Source organism: Leptinotarsa decemlineata, unplaced genomic scaffold, assembly GCF_025532065.1.
Source record: "Leptinotarsa decemlineata unplaced genomic scaffold, Ldec_3_MD MMD2_P_RNA_scaffold_1, whole genome shotgun sequence".
NCBI lineage: Eukaryota > Metazoa > Arthropoda > Insecta > Coleoptera > Chrysomelidae > Leptinotarsa > Leptinotarsa decemlineata.
Window position 1 is genome coordinate 5537519 of NW_027412523.1, and position 16634 is coordinate 5554152.

The following is a 16634-nucleotide window of genomic DNA, read 5'->3' on the forward strand; positions in this document are numbered from 1 at the left end:
CGACTGATTCCTAAAGTAATTCAAATGTTTTTTACCTTCATTCTTTAGAGATCGTAAATTGGTTTTTGGTGGTGTATTGCGAATTTGAAATAGTAGGCGACGGCAAATACCAACCGCTTTTTCCTGAAATGTCACTAGTAACTAACCTACAAATAGAAGAATGTCACCAGGAGAAGCATTCGTTTTTAAATTGAGTTTTTTATAAGAAAAATGTTGATTATTAAAGTGAAAAGTGTCAAAGAAGGACGAATAAGGTGTAAAGGTGACCTAGTGAATAAATGCTTGTTTTTAAATAGTTTATTTTGTGAAAAAGAAGGCTGAAAAGTTGCCCTTTTCTGAACTTTGAAGGGCCGTAACTTTGTAAATAAGGGAGAGCGCCGCTTTTCTCTTCCGAATTCGTAATCTACGCATCAAAATACGTAAGTACACGCAATTTTTTTTTCAAAATAGCCGGGTGTCCTCAAAACGAAAATTTACCAGAAGGACTGTCAACCTCATCATTACGAAAAATACATCGCCATATTAGGTTTTCAGCAAAGCCAAGGCCGGCACAGCGCCAGTCAATCTCACTTCTCGTTTTTTATTACGGTAATCAAGCAAGGTCGGTGAAACAGGTAGTGATTTGAAACGCCACTGAACAGGTTGATAAATCAAATGAACAAATCTAGTTTACAGTTGGATTCGAAGTGTGCCGTATACATTTCAAAATGCCACCGGACAGGACTAACGTGGAAGAAAAGGAATCGTTGACCGACGAACAGAAACAGGATAGATTTGTTGAACTCCGGAACTTGATTCAAGGTAGGCGGCAGATGTATCAGAACTTTTCCAAACAACATTGCCTAGATAAATCTACCGGTTGTTTTCTTATGAACAGGCTGTGTTATTTTTAAAGGGTACAAGGGGACTAATGTCAATCTCTAGTAACGAATCGTTTCTTTCGATTACTCAAACAACTCTAACTATTTCAGGAATGTGTGTTTTACAATCCGGTCAAAGGTTCGTTTTGAAACGAAACGTTGTGTGAGATGTACATGCAGATTTGTACATCAAGTTACTGTAGCAACATGTTCTACAGCCGAGTTTGTAGGAAAAAAACATCGATTTTGTCTTTTTGGTGCAACAAATTTCAACGCGAAAGAGTGATCATTCCATCACTGATTCAAGATCTATAATAATTATTACCATTTCAGGAGAAGAACTTCTAAAAAATATCGATACTGGTGATAACTTCTTGGAGAGATATTTCTACGGTACAAACTTCAGCGTCGAAGATTCATTTAAAAAGGTAAAGTGACACAAATTAACTTGATAATTTGTATTCAGTTTCAGTGCCATTCGCGAGCGAACTTTCCGTTTGTTGCGTTCGAATATTCCGTATCAATTCATTTTAATGAAAATATAGTACCGAGGAAGCTACGAAATAAGCGAAACGCGTCTGTAATAAAAATCTATTTGTAAAAATTGCTCAATCATCTTGCATAGTTATATACAGTTAATATTGTTAAAAAAGGGTGCAGACGCAGAATAATAAAATTTCATTTCTTTACCATCTTCTCAACTATACAGGGTGTAACTGAATAAGTGTAAAACGTAATTTATTTGGTTTACCCCATGGTTGTAAGGGGTGGAAAACGCAACCCCTAAAATTGATTTCCAATGTAACTTTTTGTCTTATTTGTTTACCATTCAAAAATGTATTTTCGATAGCCTGTTCCATTCTAAACAAAAAATGTCTCTTCCTAAAATAATTTTTTGTTGCGAACTGGTTCATTTTGGGCAAAAAACCCAAGAGACATTTTTTGTTTTGAATGAAACAGGCTAAACAGAATATATTTCTGGCTAAGTGTCTTTTTGGTAATACAAAACATCAGGTTAATTTCAATATTGTAACTTTTTTAGTGCTTGTGAAAAAATTGTTATATGAATTTTATGTACCCCCTTTAAGGGGCTGTATCTTAACAAGGGATGCTTCAATTAAATTTCTTTATATGAAAGATCCTACAGAGTTAGATGGAATGGAGTCTCATATTTACTCAAAATATTCTTCAAACAGAATGCTTTGACTTCGAACATCAATAAATTGCCCTCAACAACATCAACAATTGACGCTTTTGTGATCATTTTTGTCTGTTTCGTTGTTTTTGAATTTTGTATGCCATCGTCTCTTGAAATTTTGGCTCGACGTTTCGCCAGTGCGAGTGACTGGCATCTTCAGAGGTCTGTGTTATCGCTTCCAAGGTCGCAGGTACACTCGGGCACATTTTCCCAGAAAATTCTCAAAAACCCGATAGAACATATAATAGTCCAGTTCCCAGATACCAAAAAAGTGGTTCCCCTTACAAAAGATGGGGTAGAAGATTTTTTTTTCGTTTTAATGGGTATAAAGAGTGAAAATATAAAAAATGTGACTAAATTTGGGCTCGGCACAACTTTTGGTAGCCAAAAAACCTCGAAATTTTCGGACATTTTTGGTTTTTTTTTTGCAATATCTCGAAAAGGAGTGGCTCTAGCGGAAAACAGTCCCCATATAAAGTTGTAGAGCATTAAATTCTCTACAAATTTCATAAACAATTTTTTCTTCTACGACCAATGGGGAGCGAGCTACAGCATCTCAAAAATGGACCATTTTTCTCAAAATGGTAAAAAAACCAAATAGCGTCTTCTTTTGTGTGTGTTATTGCGACCCATGCATTCTTTGGTTGTATTTTCGAATTATATTTTGGTCCGGTAAGGTTCTCCAGACCCCCCCATCACCAACCCCCCCACCCCCCAATTTGATAACTCATAAGGAATGAGAAGATATTTGTTGAAATGAGGTGGTAGTAAATTAATTCGTCATTTTCATAACAATAACGCCTTTTTCGAATAAATTTACTACCACCCACTTCTGATGCTGTTGCTCTACACTCACTAAGATCGTTTTACCAAATTCAAAATTGACTGGGTGCCACACACTTGAACCCCAAACATTATGGGTGGACCAGCAGTCTACAGGGCCTAATTGCACAGCATGCAACGAAGGACCCAGCACCCAAAAGCCTACTTGAAAGTGTCTCGTGCACTTGCAGATCTGGATGTCAGCCTGCTCGTGCGTCAATCCGGGTTGAAATGCTCCAAGAAATGTAGAGGCACCAACTGCGACAATGTCCCACTGTACTCCTCCGACCTGGACACAGATGGTGAGGAAGAGGAAGATACCCCTCATCAACCATGGATGAGATCTACGAGGACCCACCCATCATGGCACCTGTTCGTGAAGAGGACCGTCGAAACGCCTAAGAAGGAAGTGAAGTGAAATATCAACTTCTCTTTTCATTGGTCAATTTTTCAATGATCTAATTGTAATCAAATACTCCACTTGTTTAATAAAAGTTTTTTCCATACACATGTTTTCTCCCTCTCTTGTCTCCTTTATGCCTTCAGTTGGTGATTAATTTTGTAATGGTGAGCTCACAGAAGAGTTCTAGGTCATTCTACTTTATTTTCATAACAATAACGCCTATTTCGAATTTTCTGCTAAGCACCATTTTGTGTTATTTCATTCACCATAGTTTTGTTTCACTGTATTGACTAGGCCCTGATGAAGCTCAGCGAATAGGTTGAATTTGGGGGGGGGGGGCTGGAAGGGGGGGTTGTGACGGGGGGTCTGGAGAACCTTATCGGACCAAAATATAATTCGAAAATACAACCATAGAATGCATGGGTCGCAATAACACACACAAAAGAAGACGCTATTTGGTTTTTACCATTTTGAGAAAAATGGTCCATTTTTGAGATGCTGTAGCTCGCTCCCCATTGGTCGTAGAAAAAAAATTGTTTATAAAATTTGTAGGGAATTTAATGCTCTACAACTTTGTATAGGGGCTGTTTTTTATTAGAATCACTCTTTTTCGAGATATTGTGAAAAAACCGAAAAATGTCCGAAAATTTCGAGGTTTTTCTGCTACCAAAAGTTGTGCCGAGCCTAGATTTAGTCACATTTTTTATATTTTACTCTTTATACCCATTAAAACGAAATAAAAAAATAAAATCTTCACCCCACCTTTTGTAAGGTGAAATCCTCTGGGAACTGGACTATAACTCTAGAGAAAGCATACCGTACAATCCTTGGACTTGAATACATTTGATACAATTTCAAGTAAAGTAACAATCCATATAAAAGTTCCCGATATAAATCATTTTCAAAAAAATTCTACAGAGAAACTTCACTTTGCTTATTCTTCGTACCCAGATTCACGATGTTTTTTTCATCTTGCATTTGTATTGCTTCGAAACAAGTTCGATTTATATTTTTGCATTAAAGTTAAAGGCATTCAGAGAACTCCAGATAGAGAAGCCGGAATGGTTCACCAAAGAAGCACCACTAGATAAAAAACCGATTATTGAAATGAACGCCAGAATCCTATTGGATGAGTGTGACAAAGAAGGAAGGCCTATCTACCTGGCGAAAATGGGTGAGTTATACATACATATTAGTCTAATAACTAAGAACTACTAACCGTATACCGGAGAGGGAAGCCGAAAGATCAAATTGACGTGGTCACAAGTTTGTATATGATAATCCAGGACGAAGATTTTAGAACCTTGGTAGAGACTGATCTGTCACAAAGGGTGGATTGGAATGGCGGAAAAACTGGGCGTCAGCCACCATGAGATTTTAGATAGTTTAAATCGTATTGAAAAGGTCAAAGAGCTAGAAAAGTGGGTGCTCCACGATTTGGACGATTGACAGAAATGTTCACATTTGGAGGTCTGTTCTTCTTTGCTTTTGCGCAACCAAAACAGTACGAAAACTTCAACATGGGTATGTTATGTTATGATATATGATGGAATCGGCCGATATTTGATGAAAATCCATAACTAACGTATTCCAAAAACACTTTATTGTGAGATTTTCACTAAATTGTTTTACAAAAACGCAACACGTGTTTCGCCATACAATGGCTTCATCTGGCGTGTCTTTCAACTAATTCTACACATTCAATACTAAATATATATATAGTTTATGGAGTACCTGAAATCAAAGTACCTGTAAACGAAGTACCTGAATTTTAAGTAGCTGATATTTTACCTGAGTTTCTAACGAATTAAATTACCTGCACTTATGTTCCATTTTCACATTTGAAAAAATATATTCAGTAACGGAGAGTTATTGAGTTCTAATTGATCATTCAGTAAATTACCCGAATTCCTGAATCTATTGATTTCTAAACATTCTAGATGATTAAGTTTCAAACTCTTCTCTTCTAAATGTAACACCTCGTACTCATGATTGAACTCATGTCCTTCTGCTAAAAGATGGTTTGCAAATGTGGAATTGGTCTTTCTATTTACAAAACTACTCCTATGTTCTTTAATTCGTTGGAAAAATGTTCTTCCTGTTTGGCCAATATACAGTTTTGGACAAGAGCCACAAGTCAGCTTATATACTGTCTTATATACTGTCCACTGTCTGATAGGGATTTCCAGAAAGAGCTGAATGATATCAAACAAATCGCGATTAATAACGGTTATAAGGTAGATATTGTAAGCTCCATTCTTTCCAAAAAACGACAAAAGCAAGCCATGGATCTGGTCTACCCATATTCAAGATGCGATAACGTTAGTTATAAGACATTGACATATGTGGGGGAACCAAACAGGAATATTGCCCGTTTTTTGAAGAAAGAAGGCGTAAACGTAGCTTATAGAACGAATAATAACCTAAGTAAATTTATTAAAAACAATAAGGACAAAACTTTGGTGTCGGATAGATCAGGAGTATATAAGCTGACTTGTGGCTCTTGTCCAAAACTGTATATTGGCCAAACAGGAAGAACATTTTTCCAACGAATTAAAGAACATAGGAGTAGTTTTGTAAATAGAAAGACCAATTCCACATTTGCAAACCATCTTTAAGCAGAAGGACATGAGTTCAATCATGAGTACGAGGTGTTACATTTAGAAGAGAAGAGTTTGAAACTTAATCATCTAGAATGTTTAGAAATCAATAGATTCAGGAATTCGGGTAATTTACTGAATGATCAATTAGAACTTTTAAGAACTACTGAAGATTCATTTTGACAAACACCTAGTTCATCTACTTGTCATCAGGAAATTTGTACAATTTCTGCTAAAGTTAAGAAAACCAGAAAAGTTTTCTCCGCTAGTGTTTTCTAATGTGAAGAATTTACTGAAGGAAAACATTTTGTTTCAACATGAAATATGAATATTTATAGTTCTGTCATCTTTCTGTGGACATGATACATGTTACATAAATTGAATAGACAAATAGTTCCAAAGGTATTAGATAATTGTTGAGAATGAATTATATGTGATTTCCAGTCGAATTACCTTTATTACATTGAAACTTGAAATTTATGTTGGGAATTAAGTTGTTCAAGCAATCATTGATATTTATTACGCTCTATATAGATTTTGACAGTCAATTATTTCAATTATATATCAGTGATAGTTGATTTCAACTTTTTTTTTTCGTGTAACATGGGGTTCAAGTTTGAGAATTCAAACGTATATTGAAAATACTGAATTATAATGAATAAAAATGAAGGCAATGAAGACAGTTTGATTCGCCCTGTTAAAATATTATCTCCGCTAAAATTACGTAATTCTGACTCAAGAGTTTTGGACTAATGCTTACGTTTTCAGGAAATATTGATGTCAACAAAATGAGCATGTACGACGTGTTGGCTTTGGATGATCTGTGGCTGGAATTCGTTCTTACCAAAAACCCGCGCGTTACAAAAAATGGCTTCTGCATGATAATGGACATGGAAAATTGTAGTTGGAAGTTGGTGAAATGGATGAGTCCAGAAAACGTGAAGATAGGAGTAAAAAAACTCGAAGCTCTCCCTTTTAATGTGTTGAAAGTGCATGTGGTCAATAATTCTTTTGTCGTAAACACAATCGTGAGAATGATGTGGCCGTTTCTGCCCGAGAAAATTAAGAATATGGTACGTACTAAACAGTTGCATTTCGATGAAAAATTGCAAAAATGTCAAACTCGTAGAGCGAAAACAATTTATTACCAAAAATAACATGTAATGTTTGTAAATCTACAAGAACTTTCGAAAATGACTACCCCCCCGCTCGGATGAAAGAATCCAATCTTTTCGGCTACGTAAATAATTTTTAAATTACCTAAATTGTTATTGTCGAAATTCTTTTTCGCCCTGTATTTTCGAAACAAAGCGCCCTATAAAAAATCCAAGGAATATTCCCTTAATTTTTTGTCGCATGTTCAGTAAACATCCTGAACAATATACAATTATTATTGTTATAACATTTCAATTTAAAAGCAGCTATAATAGCTGAACCTCTCTCTTCATTATACTATGTTTTATTGTATCTTTTTATTGTTAATTTCTTATTATGATGAATAGGGACCTGTTATTGTTATTATTAATTATTTCCGCAATAATTGATAGGTATGTTCATTTGAGAAGATATTAAAACAAATTCAAATCCAAGATAGAGTGGATGTAAACATCGACATGCCCTTCGCACGTGATATTGAAAATCCCAAGAATTGGCAAGGGTCGTATTCAGAACCAACATCTTGTTGATCGCAAATGCTATATCATACTTAGGAAAACTTTTTTATAATAACGAGTGAAATGCACAAGTTTTGCAGTTCAACGAGAAAAATGCAGATAATATGTGTAATATAAAAAGATTTTCATTGGATTTTTCACAGCGCACTCAAGCATTATATGAAAATAGACGTAATTATTTCTTTTTTGATAATTTTCATTTTATGTAAAATCAAAAGGAATATTAATCAAAATTATTCAACTGGATGAATTTGTCTCTTCATCAGTAGTGTCATCCTCACCAATCTGAATTATCAGTGGCTCGATTTGTACCTCTATTATGTTATCAAGCTTCCACATCTTTGTTTCGACTTCCGATATCACATGCAGAACACACTTCTCCCATTTCTTCGCTGTGACTCTTTTCAAAGCCTCATCAAAAAGTACTTTGAGATCTGCAAATTTGAACGTGGTGTTATGCTGAGCTACAAAATTCTTCACATCCGCCCATATTAACTCGATGGGATTGAGCTCGCAGTGGTATGGAGGCAGGCGAAAGACAATTTTGTTTTGGCCTGCTGCCATCTCATCCACTATATATTTTTGGTATTCAAGCTTGCGCTTCTCGATAATTTTTAGTAGCTGTACTCTTAGCATTGAGTCTTCAGAGCTAATATTCTTTGATCACAGCCAATTTTGGATTTCAACCTTCTTTGAAGACGTAGTCAGAATCTTTTCTAACCGTCGCGAATGATAAGGTGCATTGTCCATTACAATCACAGCATTATCCTCCAGATGGTGTAGAACTTTGGAAAACCACTGTTCGAAAGATTCACCGTTCATTTCTTCGTGATAATCTCCAGTTTTCTTCGACTCGAAACACCACAGCCCTTCAGCAACAAACCCATTCTCATTGCCGATGTGACAAATAATAAGCCGTTTTCCTTTACCTGAAATTATGAAGAGATATGTAAGTAAATAAAACAAATACGAGGGTTACTTTTTATATATTGAGATTGAGGCAGGTCTTAATATAAATATAAGTTTACCTGATGGATTTGTTAATCCAGTGGATAGTCCATCTAGAAAGGCCCTCCTAGATGAGGTCACAGTTTCATCGACCCATACTTTAGGGGTAGTATGACCAGCATTAACCCAGGTTTCATCCATATAATAAATTGTTCTCTGTTGTTCCCTATAATATTTAATTTTGGTCAAATACTCTCTCCTTCATAACACAATTTCCTTTCTATCCAATAATAAACTATTGCGCCCTCGTTTTTCCCATACAAAATTCAAATGTTTCAATACTTTATGGAATGTTGACCGCTTAAAACTTGGCAATAAAACATCTTCATTTATTTCTGCGAGTACTTTGTCTATCGTGGGTATATCATTTCTGAAAAAGTACTCATGCACTTTCCTCCTGATTGCATGTTTATCAGCGTCGTCTATTGATTTTGCACGACTTCGTCTACAGTCGATGTCTTAATTTCTTCCATCTCTTTCTTGAACACATTTAAAATCACTCTTTTCATCTCAACACTCAAATGTCTTTTTTTGGATCGTTTCCTGGCTGGACTCAGAGGATAGCTCACAGTGTCATCAGCAGTGTCTGTACTGGACATCTTGGAAAACAATTTTAAACAATATACTATAACGCACGCCACACAAACACGCAAACGACTGATTACAACCCTGTGCTGGTACCGAACTCGTACCAAGAAGGCGAATTCACCAATGAACGCTGCCCTTTCCATCTGACACTGGGCGATCACGTGAACTTCACGCTTCGGTTTTGTTTTATTTTACTCTATCTTGGATTTGGATAGATGGCATTTTTTGGAATCAACATTTTGTAAGAGCTCCTCAAACACTATTTCGACATCTCTCATTTTGAATGTCGTGTTTCTTCTTGCATCGAAACCCTTTACTTGAAACCAAACGAGTTCAATGGGATTGAGTATTGAGTCATGGATTCACGAGTCGTGGATTCACGAGTCATGAATTCATGAGTTATGGGTTCATGTTTCATAAGTCATTTAGATCGGTTTCCTGTATTTTTTTCAGGTTGTGTTTCATTTCAATGACTGGGAAGTTCTTTACCAGCACATCGATCAAGAGAAGCTGCCCATTGAATATGGAGGTATCAAAAAGATAGACTATAGTGAACTGTATGAAAAGTTGTTTCAGATGAACGACGAGATTTTCAGAAGTTTCGCATCGTACAGAACGATTGAAAATACGTAGTATAGGTGGAAAATATTGAAAAATAATGTTGTTGTTATTTTAAGGGTGTTATCGATTGAAATATTTTAACTGTAATCAAATTTTCGTTTTAATATACTTATCAAATCACGACGATCTTTCATTTCAAAGATCCTGTACAAATTGCTTTCTTGATAATTCTTGATTTTGCCAGTGGTTCCTAAATTATTTGTGAAACAAGCTAGTTTTTGCGATATCTTCCGTACTATAGAATTTATGTATGAGATATTTTTTGTAGAACTCACTAACTCATTCAGTTTGGCGGTTTTCTTAATAGTGCTGGAAAAACACCTCCAATAATTCGATTTTACTCAAACTAGGAGAGTCTAGAGATTCTTATAGGCTCAACAGATGGTTGATATTTCAATTCAATATCTTGTTTTCTTCGGGAGCTATGGTTAGCCATAGTTTAGCAAACCCCCGACAGACAGACGGTCAAATGGATTGACAACTGACAGACGACTACTCTTCAAAGGTTGTATACAATGATTATTTGATGACGTTATTGAAAGGATTATGAATATCTTGGAATGAACCACTTCTGGCAGATTTGAGCCGGACCCTGAAACTCATTATAGTGCACGTTAAAAGCCTAAAACTACAGATTACATCAACGGGAAATGTTCCTCCTGACGAAAATTAGGTAGCTTTCATAAAAGAGCTCTAAAACAACGCGCATTTTAAACTTATCATTTCAACCTTTTTCTTTAAAAAATTATTTGAATGCTTAAAAAAGAGGAATGAAATAATGCATTCAACATTTAAAGGGATTCGTTTCTATGTCACCATTTGGCAACATCGGTTATAGCTAATAAAGGACAATGAATCTGTTACCTGTATGAGACAAACACAGATGACATATTTCAGAGGCGTGCTGTTCTGTTTAATTACGTTCAGAGTTCCGAGACATTCTGTGACATATGACATTTTGTGCACCTAACATATCATCCTCTATATAAAAAACTATAGTCTGAATATCCGACAAATACAACAATTATTTTCGAACTGTAATGTTTTTGTAAATAATTCATGTATTTATCAAAGGTAATAGAAAAAGTATCTTCTCTGCTCCATACAACATGATGAAGAAGAAATCCGCCATCAATAATGAACGTCACATTATTTTCATTGAGAACAAAATCAATTGGGCTCATGTCATACAATGACGATTTTGTAGTTTTTCTCATGCCATCATTATCAAATAGAGGTGTTGGATTCGGACTCAATTCATATTGAAGATATTCTTCAAGACTACTTTCAAATTGTTTGCTGACAGTAATTCTTTGGAAGAGTAATAATGGATCCACGCGTTTTCGACCGGAGGCACCGGTTGACCTGAAGTGATACTGTGACCGCGCGCTCTCCGCCCTCTCTCGAAAACGGTTCACCGTATGAATAATTTTTTTAAACAAAATTTGTAGAGAATTTTGTATTCTACAATAATGATAATAAATACAAATAGCAAAAAACCCATAGGAAATGAGATATTTACACAAAAAGCGCAATAAACCAATTTTTGTGACCTTTGACCTTGAAATTTAATAGTTGCGTACACCCTATATGTAGGTTTTCAGACAACTTTTAGAGTGTCAATATACAAGTATTCACAAACTTACAGCTGGGTATCTCGAATTCCGAGATTCTTACCTAATTTAAGCTTAAATGAGTGGACTGTAATGTTTTCGTCCGTCGTGCCATGGTGCCATGTTTACCCTGAATAAGTAAGATCTAATAGATGGGCGCAGTTTAGATGAGTGAGAGAATCGTTTTCGTTGGATTCCGATCATTAGCTTTCTAGAGATAAGAAAAGGATAGAGACAAAATATTACTTTAATTTTCTAACAAATCTGCCGTAATAATTCAGCTTACTCGCCTTAGATCGGGCACCGGTCTCATTGGAACACCACCCCGTAGACGTTCCAAAATAATAGCCGTAGTTTAGCAACAAAACACTTCCGAAGCATCTGACAACGTCATTCAAAAACCAAAAAAGTCGAGACGAAACCCGAACCGAATTTCCCCCGACATGGACTGGCTCGCGTCCCTGCTACCCTCCGACTTCGGATCCCACTACTACTTCTTCGCGGTGGCGGTCATCGTGCTCGGCGGACTCTACCTGAACGACCTCTGCAACGGCGAGAACACCATCCAGGGCGACGCCAACCTCATCTTCTACGGGTACAGCGCTCACGACGGACCCGCCGTCTGGATGCGGCATTTCGCGACCGCCGCCGAAGGGAAGGCACAGTCGCCGATCAACTTGAAGGAGAAGTACGCCGTCGTCGTGCCGACGGAGACGTCGCCGCCGCTAGTCTTCTCTGCAGACTTCCATGCCGCCCCCGCCGAGATGAAGATCTACAACAACAGCCACAACGTCGTCGTGTACGCGGCGTGGCCGAGCGGGAGGTCGCCCTCGCTGGTGGGGGGACCGCTCGCGGAGGACTACAGCTTTGTGAACGCGAGGTTCCGGTGGGGGCCCAACGACCACGAGGGCTCGGAGCATATGGTCAACTCCACCAGGTTAGAAATATAGATAATTTGATTTTCAAAGAGTATATAGGTAACTAAAATTATGGCCGAAAGTTCACCATATACTATATACACGTTATGAGCACGAGCTCAATAATATGATTGTTGTGAAAAAAGCTTTATTATCAACATTTAGTCCCAGACATTTCGTTCTTGTGACATTAGCGGAGATCGTAGGAAAACCAAATGATATATATTCACAGGTTCTTTGCGGGATGTGAAATCTAAGGTATTTTGTTTTATCAATATTCAGAAAAAGACGATTTGCCGAGAACCAATTATTAACTGCCTCACAGTTTTCCGTTATAGAACTTTCTCGGGTACTGGAAATTATAAGTGAGGTGTCATCTGCGTACATAATGAAGGATGCTGGCACAGGGAGTTTATCAATGTCGTTGATGTAAATTATGAACAGAAAAGGGCCAAGTACTGACCCTTGTGAGACACCCAAGTCGTTTTTCATGTACTCAGATGACTCATTTTTAATTGAGACATACTGCCATCTGTCACAAAGATATGACCGTATCCAATCCTGAGATGTACCCCTCACACCATAGTGATAGAGTTTATCCAAAAGAATTATGTGATTTACACAGTTAAATGCCCTGCTGAGATCACAAAAAATCCCAACAGGGCATTCGCCTGCCTCAAAGTAATCCACTAGTTTATGGTACTAGGAATACAGTGCTGTGGTTGTTGATTTCTTATTTAGAAATCCATGTGGGATGATGGCGTTTCGATTATAAATTCCTATAATTACTAAAAAAATGTAATAGACCATCAAAAGAGAAATATGATAAAGAGAAGTTAAAAAATCCCAAACCCAAACTTGGAATTCAATTATCCAAATGTTATACAATAAAAGTACTGACACAATGGTTTAGACTTTCGCGGCTGAGGTTTTCAGTGTCACTGTTTTTCGCGGTTGAAAGCCGTGGATTTTTGGGATTTCTTCCTGACGTTTCGCTGGCGCGAGTGGCTAGCTTCTTCAGAGATTTAACCATCATGGCTTGCTGTCAGATGACTAACTTTTAGGCTTCATAAAGAATATTTATGCCTTGTCGGGTAATCAGTTGTACAGGTACAAGTACAGGTACAAATACAGGTATCAATTGATTACCCTTTACGAAGCCTAAAAGTTTGTCATCGGACAGCAAGCCATGATGGTTAAATCTCTGAAGAAGCTAGCCACTCGCGCCAGCGAAATGCAGGAAGAAATTTCAAAAATCCACGGCTTTCCAACTCGAAAAACAGTGACGCTGAAAATAAAAGTACTGATGATAAAGATAAATGGAAATGAAGTTGAGAATTTTTATTGAATATGTGAAAAATGTGATGAATATTTCATAAATGTTGGTCCTTGTTCATCAGAAGTTATCGCTTCTGATGAAATCAAAGGTTTCTACAATTTACCAGAAAGTCGCAATTATGAAATGTTTCAACTGAATTTAAGAAATGCCCGAATTTGACAATATAATTATGGAAATTATTAAAGAGGTTATATTAGAATTAGCAACTGTAATGAGAAACTCAGTTAATTTATCCTTTCTCATTAGCATAGTACCTGGTAAAATGGAGTCAAACTGAGAAAACTACCAAATTATCACCAAATTACGGTTTTCAGTGTAGGTAGTCAAAAAAATAAAAATTGCTGAAGTGAAACCAATATTCAAAATAGGAAAAAACGATCAAATTGTCATTTATAGTTTTTCCCAAAGTTATCGAGAAAGTAATGCGTTTCGGATTATTTGAATATCTTGAGGAATCAAAATCCCCCTTATCTTAAAAGCACGCCCTACGCCCTTCATAATAAAGGGTTACCACACCAAATAATCCCCTTGATCGTGCTGGGACTCGTATTTGAGTTTTAGAGGTAGGCACATGTTCAGTTTCACGTTACAAGGTTAGTTTCTGTCGTGTAGAATGTTAAATAAATTTGATTTCATGGTCAAACTCACGATCAGTCAATTTTATTGCATTGATTCATTAATTTTTGTTTATCAATATTATCCTAACAAATGTAAATAGCTTTTTTCATGATCATTCTATTGTTACTTTATCAATCAACCTTCTGATTTTTCACCAATAAAATTCAAGGCAGCCATCGAGTTTTGAAAACTCGCGACCCTCAAAAATAATTGATCTTATGAACGTTGGAAGTTTCTGCCTCACGTTGATTCAAAAACGAGTTCGATAAATCACGCCCTCCAATCAGAAATCCTAAATACACCATTGGAAATTGTCAATAAGAATGTTGTTCTCCCGGCAGTAAAGTATCTATTTCTCCCCCATCCAGGTTCGCCATGGAGCTACAGGCGGCCTTCGTCAAGACCTCCTTCGGCAGCGAGGACATCCTGGAAGCTGCCAGTAGCGGCGCCCTGCTCATGCTCAGCTACCTATTCATGGTTACGCCTCTAGACAATCCTTACTTGGAACCCATCATCGGCTCTTTGAAGTACCTGCGGTACCCGATGAGCTGCATCTGCATCGAGCCAGTCATCCTCTCGCTGCTGATGCCCGACTTCTCCAGGGAGTACTACAGCTACTCGGGCTCGCTCACGTTCCCGCCCTGCACGGAGGGGGTCACGTGGATCGTCAAACCCGAGCCCCTGATGATCTCTTCGAGGCAGATTAAACAGTTTCGGAAGCTGCACGGCTGCCGGGGCAGGATCGAAACCAACACGAGACCGGTGCAGAAGATTGAGGACAGAGACGTATTTTATTACGACTGATATAAATGCGATTTCTTTGTATGCTCTTGTTGTTTTTTATTTCACGCTACACTCTTAACATTCACCCTAATAAGTTGGCTGGAATCATACTAGTTGGAACCTGTAGAACATTCCATTAGGCTGTCACAGTCATAATCACTTTCATCATGATGGATATAAAAAACAAAAATACTGTAGGCTACGATGTCATTTCGATCAAAATAATACAAAACCTTCCTCATAGTGCCCTAAATGAACTGGTCTCACTAGTAGATGAACAAGACGGATTCTGGACCACTTGGGAGTGGGGGGAAACGTCATCGAAATCGACGCAGGATGGAACGAGTGTCGTAGCGATTCAAGCATATTCTCTTTTTTTTAAAAAACCCCTGTGGTTATTCCTCTGCATAAGGGCGGAGATTCTGATAATCCCTCTAATCTCCGCCCAATATCTCTCATACCATTGCAAAAATCTTTGAAAAACTAGTTAAAAACGACTACTTGGATTCATAAATAAGCATAACATCATCAGTGAAAATCAATTCGGCTTCCAGAATAATAAAAATACGCACGAAGCGTATTTTTATTATATAAAATAAAGTTTATTCTGAGATAAATGTCGGTAAAAAGACTGCCGGAGTATTTTGTGACCTGTCAAAGGCATTCGACTGCGTTGATCACAAAATACTGCTGAGAAAGCTCCAACGTTATGGATGCAGAGGAGAAACTCACAAATGGTTCGATTCCTACTTAATGGAACGAACGCAAATGGTCAAAACATCTACACTTTCAAAAAAAGGGAAATTAATTCTGGAGTTCTACAAGGTTCTGTGTTGGGTCCCATTCTTTTCTTATTATACACGGTGTTCCTTAAACACATGCTAATATTTAAGGAGGTAATTCTTAGACCCATTTTAAGGAAAAAACGTCCTATGGACGTATGTCCTAAACGCCTTAACTTTTGAGATACAGGGTGGCAAAGTTTTCAAAAATAATCAGTTTTTTGATAATAACTGAGATAATTTTGTAGACATCTTTGGCGTATTTGGTACATATGTTCCATGCCTCAAGGCGCATTTTCTGATGTACAAGTTTCTTAATTTTCTGTGCCAGTGGCGTACGAACGAGTTTTGAAATGTATATTTTTGGCGAAAAAAATACTACGCCACTGCTTTATCTTGAATTAAAAATTATTTTTAAAATCTCCATACATTTTTGAGCACATTTGATTTGCTGGGTTTTCTTTGTCCGACGCATGGTTTTCGCTCAAAAAATTAAAAATCGCTTTACTTAAGCATAAATTCCTTAAAAATCTGATGCGGTATCGTGCATCGACTGAAAGCAAACTAAGAGATCAGATTTGTTGCAAAATAATTGAGGATCTAAAAGGTATTTGTTTGTTGTCAGATGCACTGTTCTCAATTAAAATGACGTCATAACGCAGCACCGCTTAATAATTTTTGAAAACATAAATTTAGTTATCCTGGAATAAATGACGTGTAGCAGAATTTATTTACTGCACCTCTTGGAAATATGGAGTTTGTCGATATGTGATTTCTTTTAAAGATTAAAAGCAGAATAAACAGCGTAC

At 37.0% G+C, this 16634-nt stretch overlaps 3 protein-coding genes across 4 annotated transcripts in view; 2 read left to right on the plus strand and 1 right to left on the minus strand.

Moving 5' to 3' along the window:
- LOC111503957 (uncharacterized) overlaps positions 1–16634 on the minus strand; it is a 130560-nt gene that overhangs the window by 105198 nt on the left and 8728 nt on the right. The window lies entirely within an intron of this gene.
- On the plus strand, positions 497–9894 carry LOC111503959 (retinaldehyde-binding protein 1). Of its 2 annotated transcripts, XM_023158409.2 has the most exons (6): positions 497–614; positions 669–801; positions 1194–1288; positions 4307–4457; positions 6652–6956; positions 9606–9894. In XM_023158409.2, exons 2-6 carry the CDS (start codon positions 708–710, stop codon positions 9783–9785), a joined length of 825 nt encoding a protein of 274 aa, XP_023014177.2. In that variant the 5' UTR covers positions 497–614; positions 669–707; the 3' UTR covers positions 9786–9894. The 2 variants fall into 2 exon arrangements, with proteins under 2 accessions (XP_023014177.2, XP_023014178.2); XM_023158410.2 differs by having other exon boundaries at positions 582–801.
- On the plus strand, positions 11724–15085 carry LOC111503958 (carbonic anhydrase 2). The gene is made up of 2 exons (XM_023158407.2): positions 11724–12323; positions 14629–15085. Exons 1-2 carry the CDS (start codon positions 11830–11832, stop codon positions 15062–15064), a joined length of 930 nt encoding a protein of 309 aa, XP_023014175.1. The 5' UTR covers positions 11724–11829; the 3' UTR covers positions 15065–15085.